General features: G+C 43.6%; 1 protein-coding gene across 2 annotated transcripts in view; it reads left to right on the top strand.

The window, feature by feature from the left end:
- The window catches only part of LOC148011825 (uncharacterized), a 33,730-nt gene extending 10,872 nt beyond the window's left edge, over window positions 1-22,858 (top strand). The window contains exons 2-7 of one of the 2 annotated variants that reach the window (XR_015689356.1): window positions 14,143-14,335; window positions 14,478-14,564; window positions 19,646-19,948; window positions 20,284-20,467; window positions 20,615-21,948; window positions 22,074-22,857. Coding sequence is in view for 1 of the 2 variants with exons in the window: in XM_087670604.1 (XP_087526730.1) it covers window positions 14,143-14,335; window positions 14,478-14,564; window positions 19,646-19,948; window positions 20,284-20,467; window positions 20,615-21,882 (2,035 nt within the window). In the remaining variant the exon portion in view is untranslated. Of the gene's footprint in view, window positions 1-14,142; window positions 14,336-14,477; window positions 14,565-19,645; window positions 19,949-20,283; window positions 20,468-20,614 lie in introns of both variants that reach the window. The other variant, XM_087670604.1, reaches the window with a different exon arrangement.
- Window positions 22,859-23,771: the final 913 nt, after the last annotated feature.

Here is a 23,771-nt window from a genome sequence, read left to right as displayed (position 1 = left end):
CAGCCCAATCAGAGTCACTGTAAGCATGTAACTGCAGTGGTCCCCCCTTGGCATAAAGCAATCCAAGAGCTCTAGTACCCTGCAAGTAACGAAACACACGCTTCACAGCTTGCCAATGCGACATACGAGGCTGATGCATGTACCTGCTCAAAACTGAAACGGCAAACTGTATGTCTGGCCGAGTGTGGCATAGATAGATGAGACATCCCACTGCTGGAGCATAAGTATGGATATCAAACAAATCACTGTCATCATGTAATGACAGTTTGAGCCCAGGTTCCATGGGTGTACAAACTGGCTTGCAATCCTGTAAGCCAAACTTCTCAAGAAGTTGCCCAATGTACCTTGACTGACATAATCCAATGCCTCTAGCATCATGTACAAACTGGATGCCCAAGTAATAGTGCAAAATACCCAAGTCAGACATGTCAAAAGTTTGCTGTAAATTATTTTTGAATGCTGAAATCTGATCAGCACGTGTTCCAGTGAGCAAAAGGTCGTCTACATATAGACACAAAATCAGCATGGATCCCCCCTCTTTATGTACATAAAGGGTAGACTCAGATGGGCTGTTTACAAACCCCTGACTAAGCAAGAAGGCATCTATCTTTGCGTACCAAGCTCGTGGAGCTTGTTTCAAACCATATAGAGCTTTTTTCAGCTTGCATACTAAATTTTCTGAGCCTTCAACTGCAAAACCAATGGGCTGCTGTACATACACTATTTCCTGAAGTTCCCCATGTAAGAATGCAGTCTTTATATCCAGCTGATGCACTTTCCAACCAAAATGTGCAGCCAAGGCAATCATAGACCGAATGGTCGTCATACGGGAGGTAGGAGCAAAGGTCTCCTCATAGTCAATGCCCTTTTTCTGTGCGTAGCCTTTAGCTACCAGCCGTGCCTTGTACTTATCTATGGATCCATCTGCATTCCTTTTCAATTTGTAGACCCATTTCGTACCAATGGCACGCTTGCCAACTGGCAAAGACACCAAATCCCAAGTATGATTCTTATGAATAGAATCCAATTCAGCTTGCATGGCTGCCATCCAATGCACACTATGTCGTGCATCCTCAAAACATTCAGGCTCCTCATTATCATGAGTACATGCTGCCATAACAAACTCCATGGAATGTGCTGAATCATGCAGTCGAGTTTGTCTTCGAGTATGACCAGCCAAGGGTGTTTCCAAATGACTATCTCTCATAGTCTGCGTGTACCATCTAGGCACCTGTCTTGCTTCCTGACTGTGTACAAGTTCCTGCTGAATTTCAGTGTCAGCAATGTGCTGATTTACTGCATGTTCCATAGGAGCAGCTGGCTGAACATTAGGTTCATTTGCTGAAGTACCAGCTGAATCACCAAATGTGATGGGCAGCAGCCCTTCAAAGACATCACGGGCAGCCTGATATGTATCAAAACCAGCCAAGGATAATTCTGATTTTTCATCAAATACAACATCCCTGTTGACAAAAACCTTCTTGGTCACGGGATCATAGAGTCTGTAGCCTTTGCTTTCGCTGCTATATCCCATAAAGATGCATTTTACAGCCTTGTTGTCCAACTTCTTTCGAAGTACCTGTGGAATATGGGCATATGCAAGACACCCAAAAGTACGGAAGTGGCCAACAGAAGGTTTGCGGCTGTGCCAAGCCTCAAAAGGTGTGACGGTTTTCAAGGCCTTGGTAGGGCATCTGTTCAAAATGTGGCAAGCGCACATGACGGCTTCCATCCAAAAACTATGAGGCAAACTCTTTGCCTTCAGCATACATCTGGCCATCTCCATGAGTGACCGATTTTTCCTCTCTGCTACCCCATTCTGCTGTGGAGTATATGCAGTAGTGTACTGATGGATAATGCCCTTCTGCTGCAAATAAGAATTCAGCATAGAGGACATGTATTCCCCCCCTCGGTCCGAACGGAGAGTCTTAATCTTGCAACCAGACTGAGTTTCCACAAGTGCACTGAAAGCCAAAAATGCATCATACACTTCTGACTTCTTTTTCAAGCAGTAGACCCAGCACAAACGTGTAAAGTCATCAATAAATGTTACAAAATAGTAACAACCACCCAATGACTGTGTCTGCATGGGCCCAGAAACATCCGAATGCACAAGCTGCAATCTGGCTGTTGCTCTAAAAGCAACATCACGGGGAAAAGAGAAACGATGCATTTTCCCCAAAATGCAACCCTCGCATAAATGCTCAGGAGGTCTCTCCAAGAGAGGTAATCCATCCAACATCTGAGTACGCTGTAATAGCATCAAGCTGCCATAGTTTACATGCCCCAAACGAGCATGCCATAACTCTGCCTCTAACATAGCAGGAGTAAGAGTGGATGTCAAATATGCAGACTGATCTACCGAAAGAGCATCCAACTCATATAACCCATGACACAGAGAACCTGTCAAGACCAATGTCATGTGTTCCTTGTCACGGACCATGCAACGGTCATCATCAAAGGTTACCTGCAAACCACAACGTGCCATAGAAGAAATGGAAAGCAGATTCTTCTTAATGCCAGGCACATACAAAGCATCCTGTAGGCGGAGAATAGAGCCATCAATGGCTGTAAGCTGAATCTCCCCAATACCACGAACAGGGTATGATGCATTATTAGCACACTGAACAGACTTCCCAACGGGAGGTGCACCAAGAGAAGCAAACAAATCTCTACGAGATGTGATATGCCGTGAAGCACCACTGTCAAAGAACCAAGTGTCAGCATCTTCTGTAGAGCTAAATGCTCTATCAGCCCAAGAGACATCATAACTGCAAGTGTAAAAACAATAGTCCCTGTCTGCAACAAAGGACGCGGACTCACTAGCAGTGGAAGGAGCTACAGAAACAGACATCCCTGACTCCTTCTTCTTCTCTTTGGCGATGCGCTTCCTGCACTCAGTGATGTAGTGGCCTGGCTTCTTGCAGTAATGGCATTTTCCTTTCTTGGCTTGCGTGCCCCCCTGTTTCTGACTTGTCTGTGAAGTGTTACTACTACCAGAACTCTGCGAAGCATTTTTCCCTTGGCTGTTTTTACCCTTCTGCCTTGACATAAAAGCCTGCTCAGAGGCTATACCATCCACACCACTGTTCCGTCTAGTTTGCTCCTCCTCTAGAAGCAAACTGACAAGCTAAATGAAAGTGATGGGCTCTTTCGAAATCCTCATAGTGAGGTTCAAGGCAGTATGAAAAGCCAAGTAAGAGGGAGGCAGTGAATTCAATGTCGTAGAAATCAGCTGCGCATCTGAGTAGTACTCATCCACATTCATGAGTTGCTCCCGCAAGTCCTGAATTTTGTTGAGATGATCCTGCATAGAATCACCCTCATTCATCTTTAGAGTCTCTAGCTCTTTCTTCAAGAAAGAGATGCGAGTCTCATTCTTTCCTGCAAACATCTGCTCCAATATCAACCAAGCTTCTTGTGAAGAAGCTGCTGAACGAATATGAGGAATGATAGAACGCTGAACTGCCAATGCAATCAGCGACATAGCCTGTGCATCCCGTGTATCCCAAGTTTTCTGAGCTGCAGTTCTTGGGGGAAGTGGCTGAGCGGGCTGAGGTGGAGGAGGCTGAGGTTGCCCTCTTGCACGTCCTCCTGGAGGAGGAGTAGCGGGAGCCACAACTCCCGGTCGTGCTTCCTCTCCACTGACATAATCCCACAAGTTTTTTGCCACTAATACATTCTTCATCATGAAAGACCAAAGGGAATAATTGTTCCCATCCAATCGGTCTTCCTTGGACACATAGGTGAATACATCTCCTCCCTGATTTGCCATTATTTCCCAAAAGGCAATAGAGCAATGTCAATGCAGTACGAGCTGGAAATCTGCAAATTTCCAGAAATTGCAGCAAACACAAGTCTGCAATTAATGTGTAAAGGGTACTCTGTCAAAAAAACTGTCACTGATGCACGCTTCCCAAGGTGCAATTAGTGCTCAGCAGCACTAAAACATCAAAAGCCCCAAAATTTTCTGCCCAAAATTTCTGTCACAAATGTCTGTTACAAAAGCCCCAAAATGTGCATTCAATGTGTCATAGACAGACACAGCACGTTTCCCAATGTGCAAACAGTGCAGTGCAACACTGTTATGAATAAATCCCCAAAATTTTGCCAAAATCTCTGTCAAAAACAGTCGGTCTGTGACTGTATCAGCAGTTTAAATGCATCTGTCCTCCAAATACACAAAAGCCCCAAAATTTCTGACCATTCAGTCAGAAATTTGCATGAAATTTACTTTTCCAGTAAATCTGTGCCAACCGCGTGTGAACCGCCGCTTCCAGAATTTTATTCTGGGCTGGAATGACAATAATTTTGAAAATTTTACCTGGGCGTGCAGCACGTCGCGAGCTGCTGACGTGACAAAGGCAGGCGGGCAGGCGGGAGCAGGTCGTCAGACTGGCTGACCAGTCGCGATGGGCAGGCGGGCTGCACGTGGTCAAAAACGGCGGGCAGGACTGTCGAAGACTGCGTTGACGAACAGCGCGCGTGCTGACGTGAACTTTTCAAAACGGCGGGCTGACGGGCTGCGCATAATAGGTCGTCTGGCGGGTGTCGTTTGACTTAGTGCTGCTGACGTGGACTACAAACGACTCAGGGCAGTCGAATCGTGTGGCGGGCGAACTGCAGGCGGACACTCGAGTAAAGGCGACGCACAGAGGAACAGCGCCTGGGCAGGGCGAGTGCAGGTACAGGTGGCGTCTGGGCAGGGCAGTGTTGCGCGCCGACTGTTGGAGCTGCGCGCAGGGCAGATGCAGAACAGAGGTGGCTCGAGTGCGGTCAGGACTGCACGTTGCAAGCAGAAGCTAAGCTTAGAACTGAGCTCTGATACCAAATGTCAGATGGGAGAGGATCGAGGTGCAGCTGAAGTGCAGTAGACAGTGTGAGAGTGAGAGACAGAGTTGAGCACGATACCCAATGCAATAGTACTGAATAGAGTGTTAGCTGAAAGTACAAATGATAACCCTTATACCTTAGAGTTATAAGGGGCTGTTCACACCCGAACACAGTAAGTGCCCGTAAGTGTGCACCACAAGCACATACAAAATAGTACACATAATCTGGGGGAAAAACCTCTCCTACCGAGAGTAAAAAGTGCCCCAGTGTCCTAGTGATCACCCGCACACTCCCATATGAGCGTAGGCGTAAGTAAGGCGTGTGAGATACCCAACAAGGTGGGCATGGTTGGACTGGGTATGGGCATGGTAACCGCATGAGGAGCCCAAGGTGGAGGGATAGAGACACGTGGAGCAGAGGATGAAAATCCTTGCATAGGAGTAACCCAAGGGATATGTGATGACTGTCCATAAGCAGAGGATGGATATCCCTACGTCTGAAAGGTTGTGTGAGGGGGTTGTGAGTGTTTGGGGGTAGGGAGGGGATGCCCATCATAGTTGTCCCAGAGTGTGAGAATGTGGGAAAGTGGGGGTATGTGGAAGGTACAATGTTAAAGGGTGGCATTCCCCTTAAATCGTGAGGTGTAGTGAATGGAGGATAGGTAGATGGTGGGATGGGAAATGACAAAGTGCTAGGAGTGGAGATGGAAGATCCACCCCCTAGTGTGCTGTGAGTGGAAGTGGAGTGTAATCCTAGGTTTTGGAATGAAGATGTGAGGAGATTAGAATGTGGAGAAGCTAGTGGTGGGATGGGAGGGAGTTGAGAAGTGTGGTTTACTTGCTCAAATGAAACAAATGATAGAGATATATGTGATGAAGGGTATTTGCTTCAAGAGCCTCCTCTATTAAAAGTTAACATATTGAAATTCATTTGGATCCTACATAACAAAAGAAGAAATAGGAGAGGGTTTTGGCTCATACGACTCAAAAGGGTTATACGAACATTACGTAAGGTCTAGCTATGATGAATAAGATAGATCACCAGATGCGCCAAATGTCATGGTCCCTCCACGATCAGAGAGGTGGCCAGTCTTACCACTCGATCGAGATAGAGTGGCACTCGTTGGAGGGGTGTAAAGTGAATTGTATGTGATGGGGCAAGTGCTCTTCAACTCCTCTGTAAGATGACCAAAACATGAAGAAGAAGATGGTAAAGGTGAAGGTGTGTCTATCTCCTCCTCGAGACCATAATGTCTTCTTAGAGTCTCCATGATGGAGAAGCTTGATAGGGGGTTATACGATCGGAAGAAGAAGGTGCTTGAGACATTGAGTCGGAATCGAGTTACGTGTTAGTCTTGCACAAAGACTAGCGTGCACAATCACTGTAGGATACACGTTAGAAGAGTACCGGCTCTAATGCCATGTGAAGATATGCTAGGGTTTGCATTGAGGAAACATAGCATGTATGACCAAGACTGAAGCACAAAGACTTAGATAGTGACAAGCAAAACAAAAACCCTAAACCCAAAACACAAAACACAAAACTTAACACTGATAAGAAGCTTTGAAGTAAATGAATGTTGTAAATGAATGTAAGAGTATATAGAGTGCCCAAGGGCGGAGCAATGGAGTGTCGGAGAGTGATGTCCATCGGAGATAGATCCCACAAGTGCTGTGACCATTGGTTAGAGTGCGGAAGACGAGGAAAACACCAAATATTGATCATCAGGCAGTTAGAATACAAAGGTGACAGTATAAGTGTTGGCCTAAGCATGGAGTAATTGTGCGATTAATTTAATGAAAATGAAAGAATTAACTAGTGCACAATAATACTCGACCACAAATGAGGAGTAATGAAATAATGAGAGAGAGAGTACAACGCTCTAGGTAATCACATTGGATAATGCCACACTTGTGCAAAATGATGCACAAAGTGTCTTTGAATAATAAAACATGAAACCCTAACGCTTAACCGTCATAGGAAACCATAAAATAAACCCCGACCCTAGTGTCACTTTGAAACCAGCCTTCCTTCTCGGATAGGGTGGTTTAACCTGATTAAGCACTTAATTACAGCAATAAATAAATGCACATAAAATGAAATACACACTTTACCATAACATTCTTGGACAGTAGACACCCTGTTGGCCCCAAAATTGGTGCCCCTTGCGGTATTTCTTTAGCTTTCATTCAATCGGAAGGAGTACAACTTGAGATTCTTCAATCTCCTCCTGCTAACCAATTGCTCTTGCTATCATAAATGACCAGCAAGCCTTTTGGGTCATTTGCCCCTTGATTCACCCAGGACTTCTTCTCCAATTTGACCCTTGGCTGGCCAAATGCTGTTCCAAATCAATTTGGGATGGGCCGGCTCCTGAAATCCCTTGATAATCTTCAATCATCAGCTGCTGATTTCAGTCCCTTGAGCTTTCAATCTTTGGCACGGATCCCAAGGTGACTGCTAAACCCTAATTTCTGCTGTAAATTAGGGTTTATTGCAGAAATTACAGATCAGCCCATCAAAAATGGTTGAAATCTCCTCCAAATGGCTGAGCATAGGTTGAAGGAGATGAGAGAATGTTGTAGAGAGAAAATTCTGAGATTTGTCACGAAGAACTGATCATACTAGCCCCAAACGGATGCACCAACAACAATAGGAGCATCAGAGACTATGATCTTCAGGAGAAAGTGCATCAGCAGCAATTGCCAGCTTCCCAAGGTCAAGAATATGCAATCTCCATCACCAAAATGGTCTCCAATGTCTAGGAAATGGCCCCAAAAGCTGGCAAGAACAGTCCAACACCTCTTCCCAACAGCTCCAAAATGAAAAAAAACGAGATTTACCTCTCCCTTCAGCCCTATTCCTCCACTTGCATGGGAAAGTTTTGCCAAGTGGTAGCTTTCTTAATCCATTTTCAGCAATTTCCAGCCATTTGATTAATTAATTCAGCCCTTAATCCATGTCCAGAAAATTGACCTTGCCCATCCAAAAATTAATTGGCTAGGCCATTTGCAACCCAAAGTGGTCCCATGCATTAATTGACCCTTGGACAAGCATTAATCCATTAATTAATGCTAGTTCCTAGTGTCACTACTGACACTTAATGGCCAATTAATGGTCCTAGGGGCAAACTGACACCTAGATTCACCTAGAATCTAACAAGTGTAACTTGTTACAACTTTTGCCTTTGACACCCATCTTTTTCACAGGGTCCTTCGGCCTTCAACTGTGAAAAAGTAGCTTGCACGTCACATGTGCATCTTTTAATTGCACATTTGATTAATCCTTTAATCAAATGTCAATTAAACATAAGTAAAGCTTCAAATTTTCACATCCTCGTGACACACTTGGTGCTAGGGCAATGGAAAAAACAACTGCATTTAATGATAGTTTGAATGCCTAGGAAGCCCGGATCATGGATCAAAGGACATCAACATGTAGCCCATGGGATGGCCTACAAACTTGCGTCCATGAAATGGGCAAACTAATCTAGGAAAAATATCAAATCCTAGAGAATGAAAGAAAATATAAGGTCACGGTTGCACAAGTTCATCCAAGTGGATATAGCAACCTATGACAATACAAAGTATGACAGATCATGGAACAAATGAAATCAAGTTTAAGGCTTGCCAAAATCTTGGAACTTTGGTTGAGGAAAAGCCTTCGCGAAAAGATTTGCCAACTTGTATTTAGTGGGTACATAAGAGAACTCTATTTCTCCAGTTGACATTCGCTCACGAACATAATGATAATGAACTTCTATATGCTTTGTGCAGGCATGGAACATTGGGTTCCTTGCAATGGCCAAAGCACTTTGGTTGTTAGTGTAGGTAAGTGTGGGAGCTGTCTGGTGCACATGAAGATTTGCAAGTAACTTACGGAGCCAAACACACTCCATTGTGGCTGTGAATGCTGCTTTGTATTTAGCTTCACAACTGGAAGTAGCAAGTGTAGTTTGTTTCTTACTGAACCAAGAAACAAAAGATGTACCCAAGAAGAAGCAGTTGCTACTATGAGAGATGTAGTTTGTTTCTTGCTGAACCAAGAAACAAGAGATGTACCCAATGTTGAGCTAAAATATGCATTACTTGCTGATTAGCCTCTTAAACAGTCCCAAAACACACTAAAAATGCTCTTTTAGAGTAAAACCCTAAAAACGAGAAGCGGTTCGAGAGAGTTCAGTGGAAACCCTAATTTTTGGGGCACCCTTCCACATCTATAAATAGACAGGCTGCCCCCATTCAACCATCATCCTTGTCTGCAGGTTACACCAGCCCACACACCCTCTGTTGCTATTGGCGCCCAGTTTCCAGCTTGCAGCCCACCTCCATTTGCTGTCCAGCCATCATCGACTGCAACCACATTATCTTCAGCCTGTCCATTGCTGTAGGCGATAGCTCTCAGCTGCTGGCAACTATTCCAGACTGTCCTGGACTGCTGTTCAGCCTGCTGTCCATTATCTCCAAGGTCAGCCAGCTTGCGTTTTCAGCATTGTAGGCCCTGACACTCTCAGACACTGTTTCGGCCCGCTGTTTACAGCAGACTGTGCACAGTTTCCAGCTTCTGATCGGTGGTACACTGCTGCGTTTACTAGTTTCCAGCCTCAGCCTACTGCGTTTTGGTGACCAGCCTGCTGCCATTCACCATTCAACACTCCTACACTCTGACTGGTGGTCACAGACTTGGGATCCTTCTTTGGTGGACGTCACACTCCGACATTGCTCTGCCCTTGAGCACACTGTACACTCTTACGTTCATTTACAGCATTCATTCACTTCAGAGTTGTGTTTTCTCTCCCCCTTCTTCTGTTTGTGTTTGAGTTTTTGTGTTTGAGTTTTGAGTTTTACATTTAGGGTTTGAGTTTTTGAGTTTTGCGTTTAGGGTTTGAGTTTTGCCCTCTATGTTTGTGTTTGTCTCTTTGTGTTTCTATTGTGGTCGTACACTTCATGTGTCCTCAGTGCAAACCCTAGCAATTTCCTTCACATGGTATCAGAGACGGTGCTCTTGTAAAGAGTATCCTACGTGTATTATGGAGAGCTAGTCTTTGTGCGAGGCACACAATACGACTCGTAACCGAATCACAATGTCCCAGACACCTCCTTCTCCAGTTCCTATGATGTCTTATCAGGCTTCTCCATCATTGGAGGCCGTGAGACGGCATTATGGAATCGATGAGGAGGACGACACTCCACCTTCACCAAATTTCACTAACATGACACAGGAGGACTTTGAGGAGTACTATCGCAACAAGTATGGTGATGTTTACACCCCTCCTACCAGTTTTGCTATCACATCCGGACCGGTTGGTAAGGCTGGTCACCTCTCCGATCATGGAGGACATATGGCATTCAGAACGTCTGGTGATCCATCTTCATCATCTCAGCCAGGTCCAGTGTCAGGTTTGTACAATCCTTTTGTGTTACATGAATCAAAACTCTCGCTTGTTTCTTCTTTTGAGGTACAAGATCCAGATGGCTTTGCATATGTGAACTTCAATAGAGGGGGATCACGAAGTAGACGAAATTCAGGTACATCTACAGCTTCTGTTTCATTTGAGCATATCACACACACTTCTCACTTTCCTCCCATCCCACCCTCTTCTATATCACACCTCTCATTATCTTTCCAAAACCTTGGATTACACTCCACATCTGCATCACATACCCTAGGGGTTGGATCTTCCATCTCCGCTCCTAGCACCTTTTTCTTCTCCACCTCATTCTCTACCTCTTTGCACCATGGTACTTCGTTAGGGGGGTTAGGGGGAATGCCACCCTTTCACACAGTGCCTCTCACCTTTTAGCAAATGAGCACACCCATAACTCCTGGGACAACTGTGATGGGCATCCCTCTCACTATCCCTAGCTTCACATCTCCCATGACCACTCATACACAGGGGTTTCCATCCTTAGCTTATGGTGCGTCTTCACACTCTCCTTGGGTTACACCTATGCAGGGATTCCCATCTTCTGCTCACCATGTTCCCGTCCCACCTCCTTGGGTTCCTCATGTGGCTACCATGCCCATGCCTAGTCAACCCATCCCTACCTATGGATCCACCTTGCACACTACCCGCATGTTGGTACGATATGGTAAAATACGGTACTTAATGGTACCTTAAGATTTTATAAGGTACGGTACAATATTAGTACGAAAAAAAAAATAACTCCATTATTTTGAACTATAGATGATAGAACAGATGTTTAAAGTCTAAATAGCAATGCAATTGGAGTATATAAGATGAATACTTGAGGGTAACACACCAAAACCTCTATGGCATATGCCGCATGTACAACATGCGCTACAACTTACAAGTACATACATAGGAGTGGATACATCATACATGAATAATCATACAAATAAGAGGCATGTATGAGAGAGAGAGGGAGAGGGAGAGGGAGAGGGAGAGGGAGAGGGAGAGGGAGAGAGAGATGAAATGACATGAGATGCTTTATTAACGTCTATAAGAGGCCAAAATGACCTATGAGACCAACAGTTATTAAACAAACCACCAAAGGTTTTGGTAAAAGATTTATAAATTTTGTTATGGTTTTGTTTGTCATTTCTAAGGCTAACGTAGCTATCGATGGCACATTCACTAATTCGTGTACTCTCAGAAGGTACATTAGGCCAAGCTATCCTTTGGCCTAGTTTTATTAGCAATGTGTACTAATGCTTTGGGTTGGGTGGTGCAAAATGAGCTGTGAACAAAGGTAAAATCAATAGGATTGAGCTACTTGATGATTCTCAAATGGTGCTGAATTTATTTATTGATGACACTAACATATTGTGAAAAATGATGGGACATAATTAGAAACGTTTGGAACTGCTTGAATACCTTATGTATGGCCTTTGGCTCTAGGATAAATCATAACAAAACATGTATGAGGAGTCTAATCAAGCTTCCACCCCCTTTCTTGGTTGATCGATCAAGGCTACAAAACCACCACCACCACCACCACCACAACAACAATAGTCAACAACCCAAACCACCACCACCAACAACAACCATGCAAAAAAAAAAAAAAAAAGGTGCTTGTTTTTTGGTACGAATTCGTACAGTACGGTACGGTATGAACGGTATAGTACGAACCAGTTCGTACTACGTACGAGTGCAACTATGGATGAGATTGAATGGTGGGCTGCCCATCTATTTATAGATGTTGAAGGGTGCCCAAAAAAATCAGGGTTTTGGGAGACCACTGAAACTGTCTCGAACAGGGCACCAAATTTTTGTTTTTCATAAAATTAAGTGTGTTTTGGGACTGTTTAAAGATGCTAATCAGCTGTAAAGTGTGTTTTAGCTCAGCACCCCTTTGTATTTGTCTCAGAGTGAAAAGATGACTCCAATTTCTTTTTTTGTTTGACTTGTCCTTTACCCGAAGATGCTGTTGCAAAAGTACAGCTCTAGGCTCTAGCTCCATGAGAATATGTCTCCTTGTCGATGCACATCTTGCTCTAGCACCATTGGAACTAGCTTCTCCCAAGTGATAGTATTCCTTGTAAAGTGACAAGAGATGTGTAGTACGTCATAGCAAGGTCTTCCAAAGCCACAATCTTACCAAGGGATTTAAACTCATTATGAATCTCCTCCATCTTGCTTATGAGATCCTTCATTGTAGGGGAATCTATGGCAGAGAGATTTCGAACCTTCAACTAGAGGATTATTTGATGCCGGAATGTCCAGACCTAGTAAAGAGATGCCACTTTGGTCTAAACTTTTGCTACAATATGGATATGTCATACATGCATAAGCATAGAAATGTACAATTCAGGAAAGAAAAGAGCGGGTTTTGGGGTCAAGCCAATACCATAAAGCTGTTGAGTCCAAGGTCACTCCAACATGGGGATCTATGCTAGTGATGAGGGACAATAATTGAATCCCAGAGGTCAAAGGTGTCGAGGATGCACTTGACTTTGCATGACTATAGAGAATAGTTTGTTCTATCCAGCTTTTCAGAAGCAGGAAGAGAGTAGGATGGGCACTTTTGCAAGTGGTGCCATAAAGGCCAATCGTGGATTGATGACCATGGATGATGGAGCAGGAATAGAGTGATATGAAGCTAGTCAAGAAGGAATTGTGTCAGTCTTTTTGTCCATTTGTGTCACGATCTGAGTCTTGATCTCAGTGATCTTCACAAGATGATCCTCACGGTCATGGCTGTGTGAACACCAATCTTCTAGGTCTCGATCATCATTTCAACAGTACTTCTGGTCCATTCATGATTCACTCAATCCTACCTATCGTACTGTTGGTCTGCCATCTATATCCTTGAAGAAGATCTGCAAGAAATAAGAAAAGTGGTTGCTGAGGTGGAAGATGACTTGCTCCTGATGAAAATGGCCTGGAGGATGATAATGTTAGCCTTCGTAGGGTCTGCCTGGTTGCTCTGCGGCAGTATGCTGATGACATCAGCAGGAAGGACGGGGAGTATCCGAGGCAGATCATATCAAACAGCTGCTGGTTGAAGACACCTGGCTGCAAAAACGCAAACACGAGTGCTGTGACAGAAAACACAGCCTTCTGCAAGGCTGGTCTTGGCAAATACAGCAAGAGGAGTCCCTGCTGATACAAAATGCAGCCTTTTTGGAGGTTGCCTGCAGTATAGGATGGCTGCTCAGCACTTGGAAAGTTTGCAGCCTGGTCAAAATCCAGCAAGAAGAGGATGCAGCAGTGTAAAATGTAGCGGGAGATGAAGGCTGGAACAGAAAACACAGGTTGTGGACAGCCTGGATCTGATCAAAACAGCTGGAAAATGGGCCGCCCTGTTTTGAAAGCTAACTGATTGGCACTTGGATGATGTTGCCCAACAATCTTGCTCACGAACATGTGCTTCTCTTTGATCAACTCTGGCTCCCACCAATGTGAATGATACCATATGAGTGCAATGGAAGAGTGAATAGAGAAGGAGACCGAAAGAAATGCAGTAGACTGAAGGAACATGACAAAATATTGAATGATACAAGGTTGCAACAGTCAGCCTTAATATACGGTATAGGTATGAACACCTTCTGTACCACCAAGCATTTAAGAAGGGTTAAAGGTTTGGATGTGTACCTTGGCCTATACATATTTGTCATGCTACTCTTGCGAGACTTGTAGATATCAAAACGTAGGCCTTTTGTCTTCTAAGGAGAAGGGAATAGGTAATTTTGCTTTGATGTCCTGACTGATTACTTTCATTCTAGGTCTTAAGGGAAGACATGAGACTTGATAATGTACGCAGAGAGAGAGAGTTTAGGGGAGAGTAGAAGTTTGAGATTCCTTCAAACTCATGATGAAACATGATATTGCACATTTTTGTGCAGGTACTCGGCAAGTACAATACTGGCCTTGTTGCAAGAAGTTGCTAATTCTGCAGAGACTAAACTGAACTGGAGTTGTCTAGTGAAGAATACCAACACTGGCATTAAGAATGCAAAGGAATATCAAGCTCTCTGGCGCCATCTTGCTTATCGCACAAATATAGCAGAGAGCTTTGAAGATGATGCAGAGCCATTGGTATGCTACTTTAGATGTGTACTTATGATCTTTCTCATTTGGTGTGCATAGTTTTTCATAGTTAAATACAGCAATGTGTATTTACTGTTGTTGTCATTTGATGTCCATACCTTTTCATTTGGGATTTTGTGTCTTTTGTTAGGATGATGACAGTGACCTTGAATTTGAAGTTGAGCCCTTGCCAGGTGTTAGTCCTGAGGTGGCGGCTGATGTAGCTGCTTGTGTAAAAGTAAGATTTATTACTCATTTTGGAAAGATTAAGGATGTAATTCACCAATTACAAATGTCCATTCTTGTGTTTGAAAAGAGCACAAGTTATCCTGTTTTGCAGTATGCCAGGGGGTCTTGTTAATTGTATGCTGCACTTTCAAGTTAATTTTTTCTAGTATGCTAGGGCTTAACTGTATAATGCACTTGAGGTCTTGCATCTGTGCCATTTTCCCATGACAATGACTATTTAGTTTGTGAGTAGTGCCAAGTATAGAAGGCCATTGGGATTGTTGGGAGCTGTACATTTAGTTCTGCTGAGTAGTTTGAAGAGACACCTAGAAAACGAGGCAGGTGCACTAATTAGAGGTTCATTTCTCTAATTTGTGCGGATCCATACCAATCAACATGTAGAATTTCTAGATAAGGATCCATATCAATCAAAGTGTAGAATTTTCTATATAAGGAGCTTTGTTTCTCTTTGTATTTATTGTTTCTATAGACCTTCCTTTTTGTTCATAAGCCTTTCCATAATTCTCTTCCATGAAAAAACACACTAAGCAAATCTAGGAAAATAGAAAAACCCGAATTGGTCCAAACAAGTCTTGGTAAATCCATTAGATTCACAACTCTTGCTGCCCTAGAGAGACAACTTGACTAGATCTAATCCGAACTTGCCAAGACAGGGCTATAGCTCTTTGACATACTCATGATGACTCACCCTAGTCTTGATATATGGAACAGCTTTTTGGGGCTCATGACCTTTCATAGTGACATGGGATGGCCATTTTCAAGCTTCTGTCCTAGTTCTAGTGATCCTCAAAAACTGCTGTCCCCTTGTTAGAGCCCTCTCTGATGGTGATAGGGGATGGCAAGTCTAGTCCCTGTTCTTGTTCCCATTCCCAAAATCCATCCCATGTCACTATGTGACCTTTAAAATGGATGGTGGAGGATTGAGAGACTATTAGTTATGATGCTTTGTTAGGATTCAAAGCCACACAAGATCATGAGTGGAGCTAGTTGTCTCCCTATGATGGTTGAGGCTCTCTTCTAGGTTAAGTACAACCAACAATAATTAGTTGACTCAAATATGTATTCTCAGTCGGCACTACGCTTCTGAAAGTAGCTTTGTTGTAGGAGGAGACACAAGATGTTAGTTTGCATGGACTAGTGCATGGTTGAGGGATCATTGTTTCCAAATGGATGCACTATCCCTTTTAGAGTACACCTAGAGGCACCAACAATGCGCCTAAGCCATGCTGAGCTGAATCAACTTATTAAGGTGGACATCACCAATTTAGACATCGACAGGATAGATTTCACTAGTATTATCGCTTCGCACAAGCATGGACTTTGGCAAGAACCATGTCCATTTTTTTGAGGATGGCTTCATTATAGATCGCAATACATGGACATGCATTTGGGATGAGATGTGCCGTGAGCCATATGCAGATCTCCTCACACCAGCTTTGAGTTGAGACAGGAGATACTTCAGAGAGGCACCAAAGGATAGGTTGTTAGAGATGCCAAGTGTGGGGCTGGAGCTAGAGCTGTCATTGCCCTTTCCAAGAGGGAACTATGCCACCTTTTGACACCCTTGATTAGATTTGTACGTGTCATTAAATCTCGTGCCAAAGAGGAGTGTCAACTTGCATTGATACGAATTTAGCATTCCCCTAGGATCCAATCTGTGACGAGCAAGACACAAGACGTGCGCACCCATGATGTAGAAACCATAAGGGACACCTTCCATCCATAGGTCAAACAAGCTCACCACCAAGCCTAGGTCCAACAATCTACTGGGTCACACTTGCATCCCAAGAGCTCGCACCCCATACCACCTATCCACATTCCCCTAGTATACAGATGCAACAATTTTTGGGCCTAGAGTCAAAGCGTAGTGATCACACAATGAATGTGCACACATGGGCCTCAAAGTCCTATTTATAGAACTTAGCCGACCTAACCCTAGTGCCCTTAGTACATGCACTATGTTACTCCTGACCCAAGGCTGTGACCAAAAGTTGTGGGTGCTTGTCATGGATGTTCAAGGATGTAACATATCCCATATGACTAAGGGAACTTTAGGGTTAGGGCAGTTGAGTCTTGCTTATAGGAATTAAGTCCCATTTGTGTATAATATATATTCATTGTGTGATCACCATGCTTGGAATCTAGGTCTAATGGTCATCACCTTTGTACACTGGAACAATGTGAGTTGGTAGTATGGGACACCTACACTTGGAATGCTGTTATGTTGCTAGCCCTAAGCTCGGGGGTGAGCTTGTCTAGCTTTATGGTTGGGAGGTGAGTTTGATGTCCTTATGGTTTCTATGTCATGGGTATGGCTTGTGTTGTGTCTTGTGCGCATTTCACATGCAGCAGCTGTGATGATGTTAATGGCTGATGTAGCAAGGCGACAAAAGTTCGAGGGGGTGTAGACAGGTCTAGAGGTTTGTGGATGATGTCTTGCTGAAGAGGGAAGATGTGGAATGATCAAGGATGGAGAGGGATGCCTAGAACATGCTCTTTTATAGAGGACTCTTAGGCATGTATTTTTGGTAATTCTTTTTAATGTTTTTTTGGGATGTTTTTAAGGAGATTAAATTAGGTATTAATAGATGTCAATTAAAGATTAATTCATGCCTTATTTTGGTGGCTTAATCCATTGTTGCTCTTTCTTCTATAGAGGCAGAGTTGGAGTTGTGTAGCCACCTAGATGTTGGTTGAGATTGGATTTCAATAGCCATAGCCTACAGTTTCTTGTGGTGATAGTTAGAGCTGCACGGCCATAGCCAAGGATCTTATGTTTCATGCTCACAGAAAGACTAAAGCACATTAGATTCAATATCATTATGTTTGGAGTAGATCTAAGATGGAGAGTTGGAGCTGGTGTACTCTCCCATAGAGGACCATTTGATGGGACATCTTCATGAAAGCTCTTTCATTGCCTTCACTTCTTCCTCATTTGTGCTCCTTCGGAGTTTAAGCCACCCAAGGTCCGAGAGGAGATGTTAGCGGTCATGGTCATCTCTTGGTTGTAAGCTCTATGCTAACTCAGTGAGGGACATTAAGAGCTTTGTCCAGCGTTATCACATTGGTCAGTTTAGTCTTGTTTTGTTCTTTTTGTTCAGTGTCCTATATTTGGGCCTGAGTGCTGTCAAAATGACTAAGTGGACCATTTGATGGGACATTTTCATGAAAGCTCTTTCATTGCCTTCACTTCTTCCTCATTTGTGCTCCTTTGAAGTTCAAGCCACCCAAGGTCCAAGAGGGGATGTTAGCGGCCATGGTCATCTCTTGGTTGTAAGCCCTACGCTAACTCAGTGAGGGACATTAAGAGCTTTGTCCAGCTTTATCACATTGGTCAGTTTAGTCTTGTTTTGTTCTTTTTGTTCAGTGTCCTATATTTGGGCTTGACAGTAGGGTTTGTGAGGGAAAATACAGTGTATATGGCAAACACTAAGAGAGAAAAGTAACACAGAAGATGATGAAAGATGAATCATGCTGATGAAGTGAATTTGATACAAGGGTGCCCTAGCACAAAGGAAGCCCTGGAGTGTAGGAAGACTGACGAAGAAGTCCCTGAGTATGCAAACGCAGGATGAGGAGGTGTCGCTTGGAGCAAGGAGACTATTGTCGAAGGGTGAGGAGCCTCGGGATTTGCAAACGCAAGGATGAAGAGTGGTACCTACGAGTGGGGAGACAACCGATGAAGCCTTCATCTGCAAACGAAAGCTTGATGAGGTGACGCCAGTTGGTGAGGATGAGCCAGATGCTTAAAGCGTAGATGAAGACAATCTCTGAGTGAAACGCCAATTGTGGAGTGACGTCAGAAGGGTGGGAAGCAGCCAGGAACCAAATGCAAGGTGCAACTGCCTTTGATGAAGGTGATGCTTGTTGGGGAGAGACGCCAAATGGTGAGGAACCTCCTTGGCAGCCAAACGTAAGAAGGTAGAGCCGCCAGAAGGGTGGAGGATGATGCTAGATAGGGTGGATGCTGATGCCAAGAGTGCGTGGACTCCAAATGCAAGGTGTAGGAGCACAGAAGATGGTGTTGCCAACAATGGAGGATAGACGCTAGTTGAAGAGTACACTGCCACCATAAACACAGCCAATTGGAGATGAAGGCTGGCGCTGGGAGAGTGTGGAGATGGTGGTAGGAGAGGAGAGAGAGTCAAAAGACTGACGAAGAGAGAGTAGGAGTGACGGACTGAAGGATTAGCCGTAAGGAATGAATGAGAGAGTGGCCTATAAATAGGCACAGCCAGTCTAGGGTGATGCCCCTTTTTTTGGGGGCTGCAAACCCTAAACACAAAACGCAGAAACACAAACTGCGGGTGAAGGGTTTCTTAACACGTGCCTTTCTAGAGTTTTTCTAGACCCAAACAGCATCTCCTTCCAATTTTCCCACTACAAATTTTGGACATTAAGAGCTTTGTCCAGCTTTATCACATTGGTCAGTTTAGTCTTGTTTTGTTCTTTTTGTTCAGTGTCCTCTATTTAGGCCTGGGTGCCTTTCTAGAGTTTTTCTAGACCCAAACAGCATTTCCTTCCAATTCTCCCACTACAAATTGCTTCCCACCAAATCTAAAAAAGTGAAAACCAAGTGCACACAACTTAACCTATCATGTTAGACCTCTTTCATCTTAATGAAGCATTGGTTGAGGTTGGGATACAATAACCTTTTGCAACATCTGCTTGTAATGTGTTTGGTAAGTTGTAACTGAAGCTATATGTGTATGTATGACCTAAATTCTCCACGAAGAAATTGTGCTCTTGGCTAATGTTAGTTAGTTAGTTAGTTTTTTTTTTCAAAAGAAAAGAAAATTCTGTTGGTAATACCTTGAAGAAATCCACCTGAGGCAATTGTAAATGTGTGCTCTCATGTCTTGAAAGGAATAGAAGGCTACTCACATGTCTGTGAATAAGGTTATTTTGAATGTAGAATGTAGAATGTAAAACTGCTACTCAGATCAGCCATAAAGGAATGTTAATAATGTTTACTAGGGTTTTATGTATGCTGAGCAGAAAATTTGGACACATTGCCATGATAGAAAGGTACTTTGGCGTTCAGCCTTGGATATGTGCTCCTTTTTGCAGGTTTTGGCTGCAACAGGAGCTCCTGGAAATACTCCCATGCAAAATTCTGAAACTTGTTTTACGATTGATATACCAAATTCTTCCAGTGGATGGGAGGTCAAAGGAAATGGACAGATTTCAAATGTTGTTGTTCCAGGGGCCCCGTCATCTGAGGCACAGCCAGCCCGGAAAAAGAGAAAGCGTTGGACCCTTGAGGAAGATCAAGAACTTGTTGCTGCAGTTGAGAAGTGTGGGGAGGGAAACTGGGCAGTCATTCTTAAAGGGGCATTCAAGCATGATCGTACAGCTGCGCAACTATCACAGGTGCGATGCACTGCATTTAATATCAGTATTTTGAAACTCAGAATTTCTATGCTGTTTTTGTTTAGTTTCCTGCCCAGCTTCGCCCTTGTGCGTAGATTTTAGCATTGGTGTTCTGTGCATAAAATTTTACATTTATACTGTTCCCTTCTGTTCTGTTTTTTGTTTCCTATCTTATTGCATTCCTGTTCTCCAGCCCATTCATTCCCTTTCCGTTTTGTATTCTCTGTTCAGTGCAACTGTGCTCGCATGTTGGTTTACATCTAGGAACTTTTTGAGACATAGACATTTGATATTATGCTAATGGTGTGTTTATGAATTTGTCATTGTTGGTGTAGAGATGGGCTTTAATAAGAAAACGTAGGGAAAATCAAGCAGGGAGCAGTCACAACATGGTGGCAGAGGGTCAGACTCAGGCTACTGGAAATGCCACTGGGGGAACTGCAACAGTTCCTTTGCTTACTCCAGCAGAGGGACAAAAGACATCTATACCTGCACTTGGAACAACAGCTTCAGCAGCAGGTACGACACACTGAATTCTTGGAGTGAGCTGTATTCATGCCAAAAGAATGCAAAATATTTAGTCATAAACTTCAGTTTTTGGTTCTTAAGTCTACACAGATTCTCATATTTGTCCTCAAATTTAATTGGTTCTGCCTTTGGTTGCAGCCATGAATATCTCATTGATACCAGCGACGGGGTCAAGTACTGCACCATTTGAGCAGAACAGCAGTCCTGCCCGAAATATTTCTAACACATCTGCTCTTCCACCATTGGCTGGAAAGGCTCGGCCACCGGCAAAAAAAGTTGGGAACGCGGCATTACAAGTACGACCTGCTGGTATTTTGACAAGTTCTGTGGCCGCACAAGCAGCTTCTACTATTGGAGGACAACCCAAAGCAAACCCAGGATCTACTGTTCCTGTAGGGCCAGTTGTTAATCAGGTACCTGGACGGTATAATGTCTCATCAGGCCTGAGGAACAGCCCAATCAGTTTCAGTGCACGTGGAAACCCAAAGGTGTCTACAGGGCCAGATCCCATGGTACAGGCGGCTGCTGTAGCAGCAGGTGCTCGTATAGCTCCTGCCTCAGCAGCAGCCTCACTACTGAAAGCTGCACAATCTGGAAATATTGTCCACATTGGACCGAGTGGAGTATCGATGGCCAAGCCTGGAATGCAGAACCAGATGGGCAGTAGCACAGGAAGTAGTGGGCTGAAAGTTGCTGCAGGTGCTGGGACACGCAATCCAAGTGGCACTTTAGTGCACTACATCCGAACAGGAACTGGTTCACCTCAATCGGTTGTTCTGAATGGTCAAAGGGCAAGTCAAATGAAAAGCCAGCCAACCAGGACAGGCTCTGCACCACCAGAAGCTATTACCACGCAGCCAGCTGCTGTTGTTGGACTTTCTGGATCAGCAGCTTGTGGACCTCCTGGGCCCTCTTTACCAGTACAGAAACCTCTTCCTTCATCTCCCACAATGCTGCTTGCTACGAGACCGAAGGTGAAAGGAAGTCACATACCTGGGGACAGCAGTGCCAATGCAGTCTTGAATTCCCCAGTCAAGCCCACAGATTCTGGGGAAGGGTCTATTGTTAACAATCATACAGCTGAATCCCATAGGCACATTGTGGGCCCTTCAAGCCAGCGTCAATTGCCAGTATCCAGCTTGGAAAACAGTAAACCAGCTGCAGTGGTTGAAACTGTGATTCCTTTATCAGCTGTTGAAAAGGCGACAGCTTCTCCAGTGGCTATGAGTTGCCCTATGCAGTCGGAGGAAGGAAAAAGCATTTCAGAAATAACAAAACGAAGGTTATCAGAGGAGTTGAAGCCTGTTGGAGCAAGCTCTCATGGGTGCTTGTTAGAAAAGGAAAACTTGAGCTCAACCTCAAAGGATTTACATAATCTTTCTGCAGCAAAATCTGAAAACTCATGATCTTTTTGCAGTTGCTTTTCCAGAGGACCCTTTTCCTGTGGCAAACTTCTTGATGGATATTGTCAGGTGATCTGCTCTGCAACTTTTGATTTTCAATACTGAGAGCTTAAATCTACACTACTCAATTCCATGGTAGTTCTCATGTTGTGTTCTTGTTAAAGCAATCAAGTTTCATGGCATTGTGGGTGCAGGGGGAGTGTTATGCCATCTTGGGTTGGGTGATTTCAGATGATGGGGAGGCTCTCTGGACATCCAATCGATTCACTGAACATTAGTGCACAATTTGATCCATTGCTTCCACCATAGTCTAGCCATGCAGTTGAATCAACTTCTTGGCATGCTAAAGCTATGCCTGTACATTTCTAAGAAGTGTTGACAGTTGAAGCATTAAGGCTTCACATGTCAGTCAGAGTGATGGGTTGCTTGGATGATCTATTAGTGGGCAACCCTGTCCATAAAAAATGTCCATATGCTCAATATGCTCATGAGAATTGAAGATTCGGAAAGCTATTCAAGCTGTCATTGTTTAATGTTCATTGCCTGCAGATGCGCATACGTGCATCCATGTCCTCTGTGTATGTGTGTGTGTGGTGTGAGGATTTCAGCGTTTGTTATTGTTGAGACTTCCAAACTTTTGCCAATTGTTTCATAGTTTTAGAGAAGGCAATCTCAAAGAGATATGGGCTGGCGCTCCCCTTGGTTTCAACGTGTTGCATCCTAACCAATGAGTTCCCCTTGTTACATATTTTTTTGATATGGAAGTCCCAGATAAGGCTGCTCTGTATTCTGCATTTTTCCTTGGGATATTTGTTCCGAGGAGTTTTAGAAGTTTTTCTCCTCTCCGGAAAAAAAGCAAAAAACTAAGGAGTCTTTGCTCAAGCACATGATGTGGTCATGTATTGGACATCATGTTTCATGTCATGGTCCAAGATAGTTCTAGAATGCTCATTCACATGTCAAAGGGGCACTTGTACATTGAACCTATTTGCAATCTTGTGGTCCAAGATAGTTCCACAATGCTCATTCACATGTGAAAGGGGCACTTGTTCATCGAACCTATTCAATTGTGTATGTACACCATGCTCTCCTTTCTTGTGCAAGGGCTTCACCAGATTGAGATTAGTATGTATGGTTTTTAGCAACTTGAATGGACTAACACAAATGCCATGAGCAACATGGGGTGGAACCTTCCAAGAGAGGTTTGTAACCATCACTTTTAGGTTGTACTATCAAGCCTTCACCATTTAAGGTACCACTTTAGAGACATTCTAACATATAGTCTTGGTTATGTAATGGAGTGTGCTTGCTAGATGCTATGTACATTGCCAAGAAGTGTAGCTACCATGTCTTGTACATTTAGGAAGTTAAAGCATTGTCAATGCGTTCTAACGCGCCTCAATCATCGACAAAAAGTTACTTTATATAAGTTCATTATGGTGAAACATGATATTGTAGTAGGTTCTCCATAAATTGACATTGAATTTTTATACTAAATAATGGTTGTGAAAGGTATTGGAGAAATCTCACCCAAGGTGGAGAAACTTGAAGGTTTGGTTGAGTGACCATAAACTTACTAGAAAGCCTTTGTTAAGGGTCAAAAGATTTGGATTGACAATAAAAAAGCTATTTACAAATGATAGAGGTCTATGGTCTAAGATAGACCTCATGAAAGCCTCTTATGTTCCCTTAGGTTTCTTCAGATAGAATGATCACAAGTCTATGGTCTAAGATAGACCTCATGAAAGCCTCTTGTGTTTCCTTAGGTTACTTCAGATAGAATGATCACAATCCAAGTCAATGATTACATGGAGGACATACAATTAGAATTGAAGTATGATGTAGCATATAAGGGGACTTATTAATGGATTATCTTAACCTAAGCGAGTGTG

The sequence above is a fragment of the Lygodium microphyllum genome, chromosome 28 (genome assembly GCF_053477565.2).
Source record: "Lygodium microphyllum isolate KBCC chromosome 28, Lygodium_microphyllum_v1.1.10, whole genome shotgun sequence".
NCBI classification, from domain to species: domain Eukaryota; kingdom Viridiplantae; phylum Streptophyta; class Polypodiopsida; order Schizaeales; family Lygodiaceae; genus Lygodium; species Lygodium microphyllum.
Note: the sequence above shows the minus strand (reverse complement) of the source record. Positions and strands in the feature narration are given on the sequence as shown.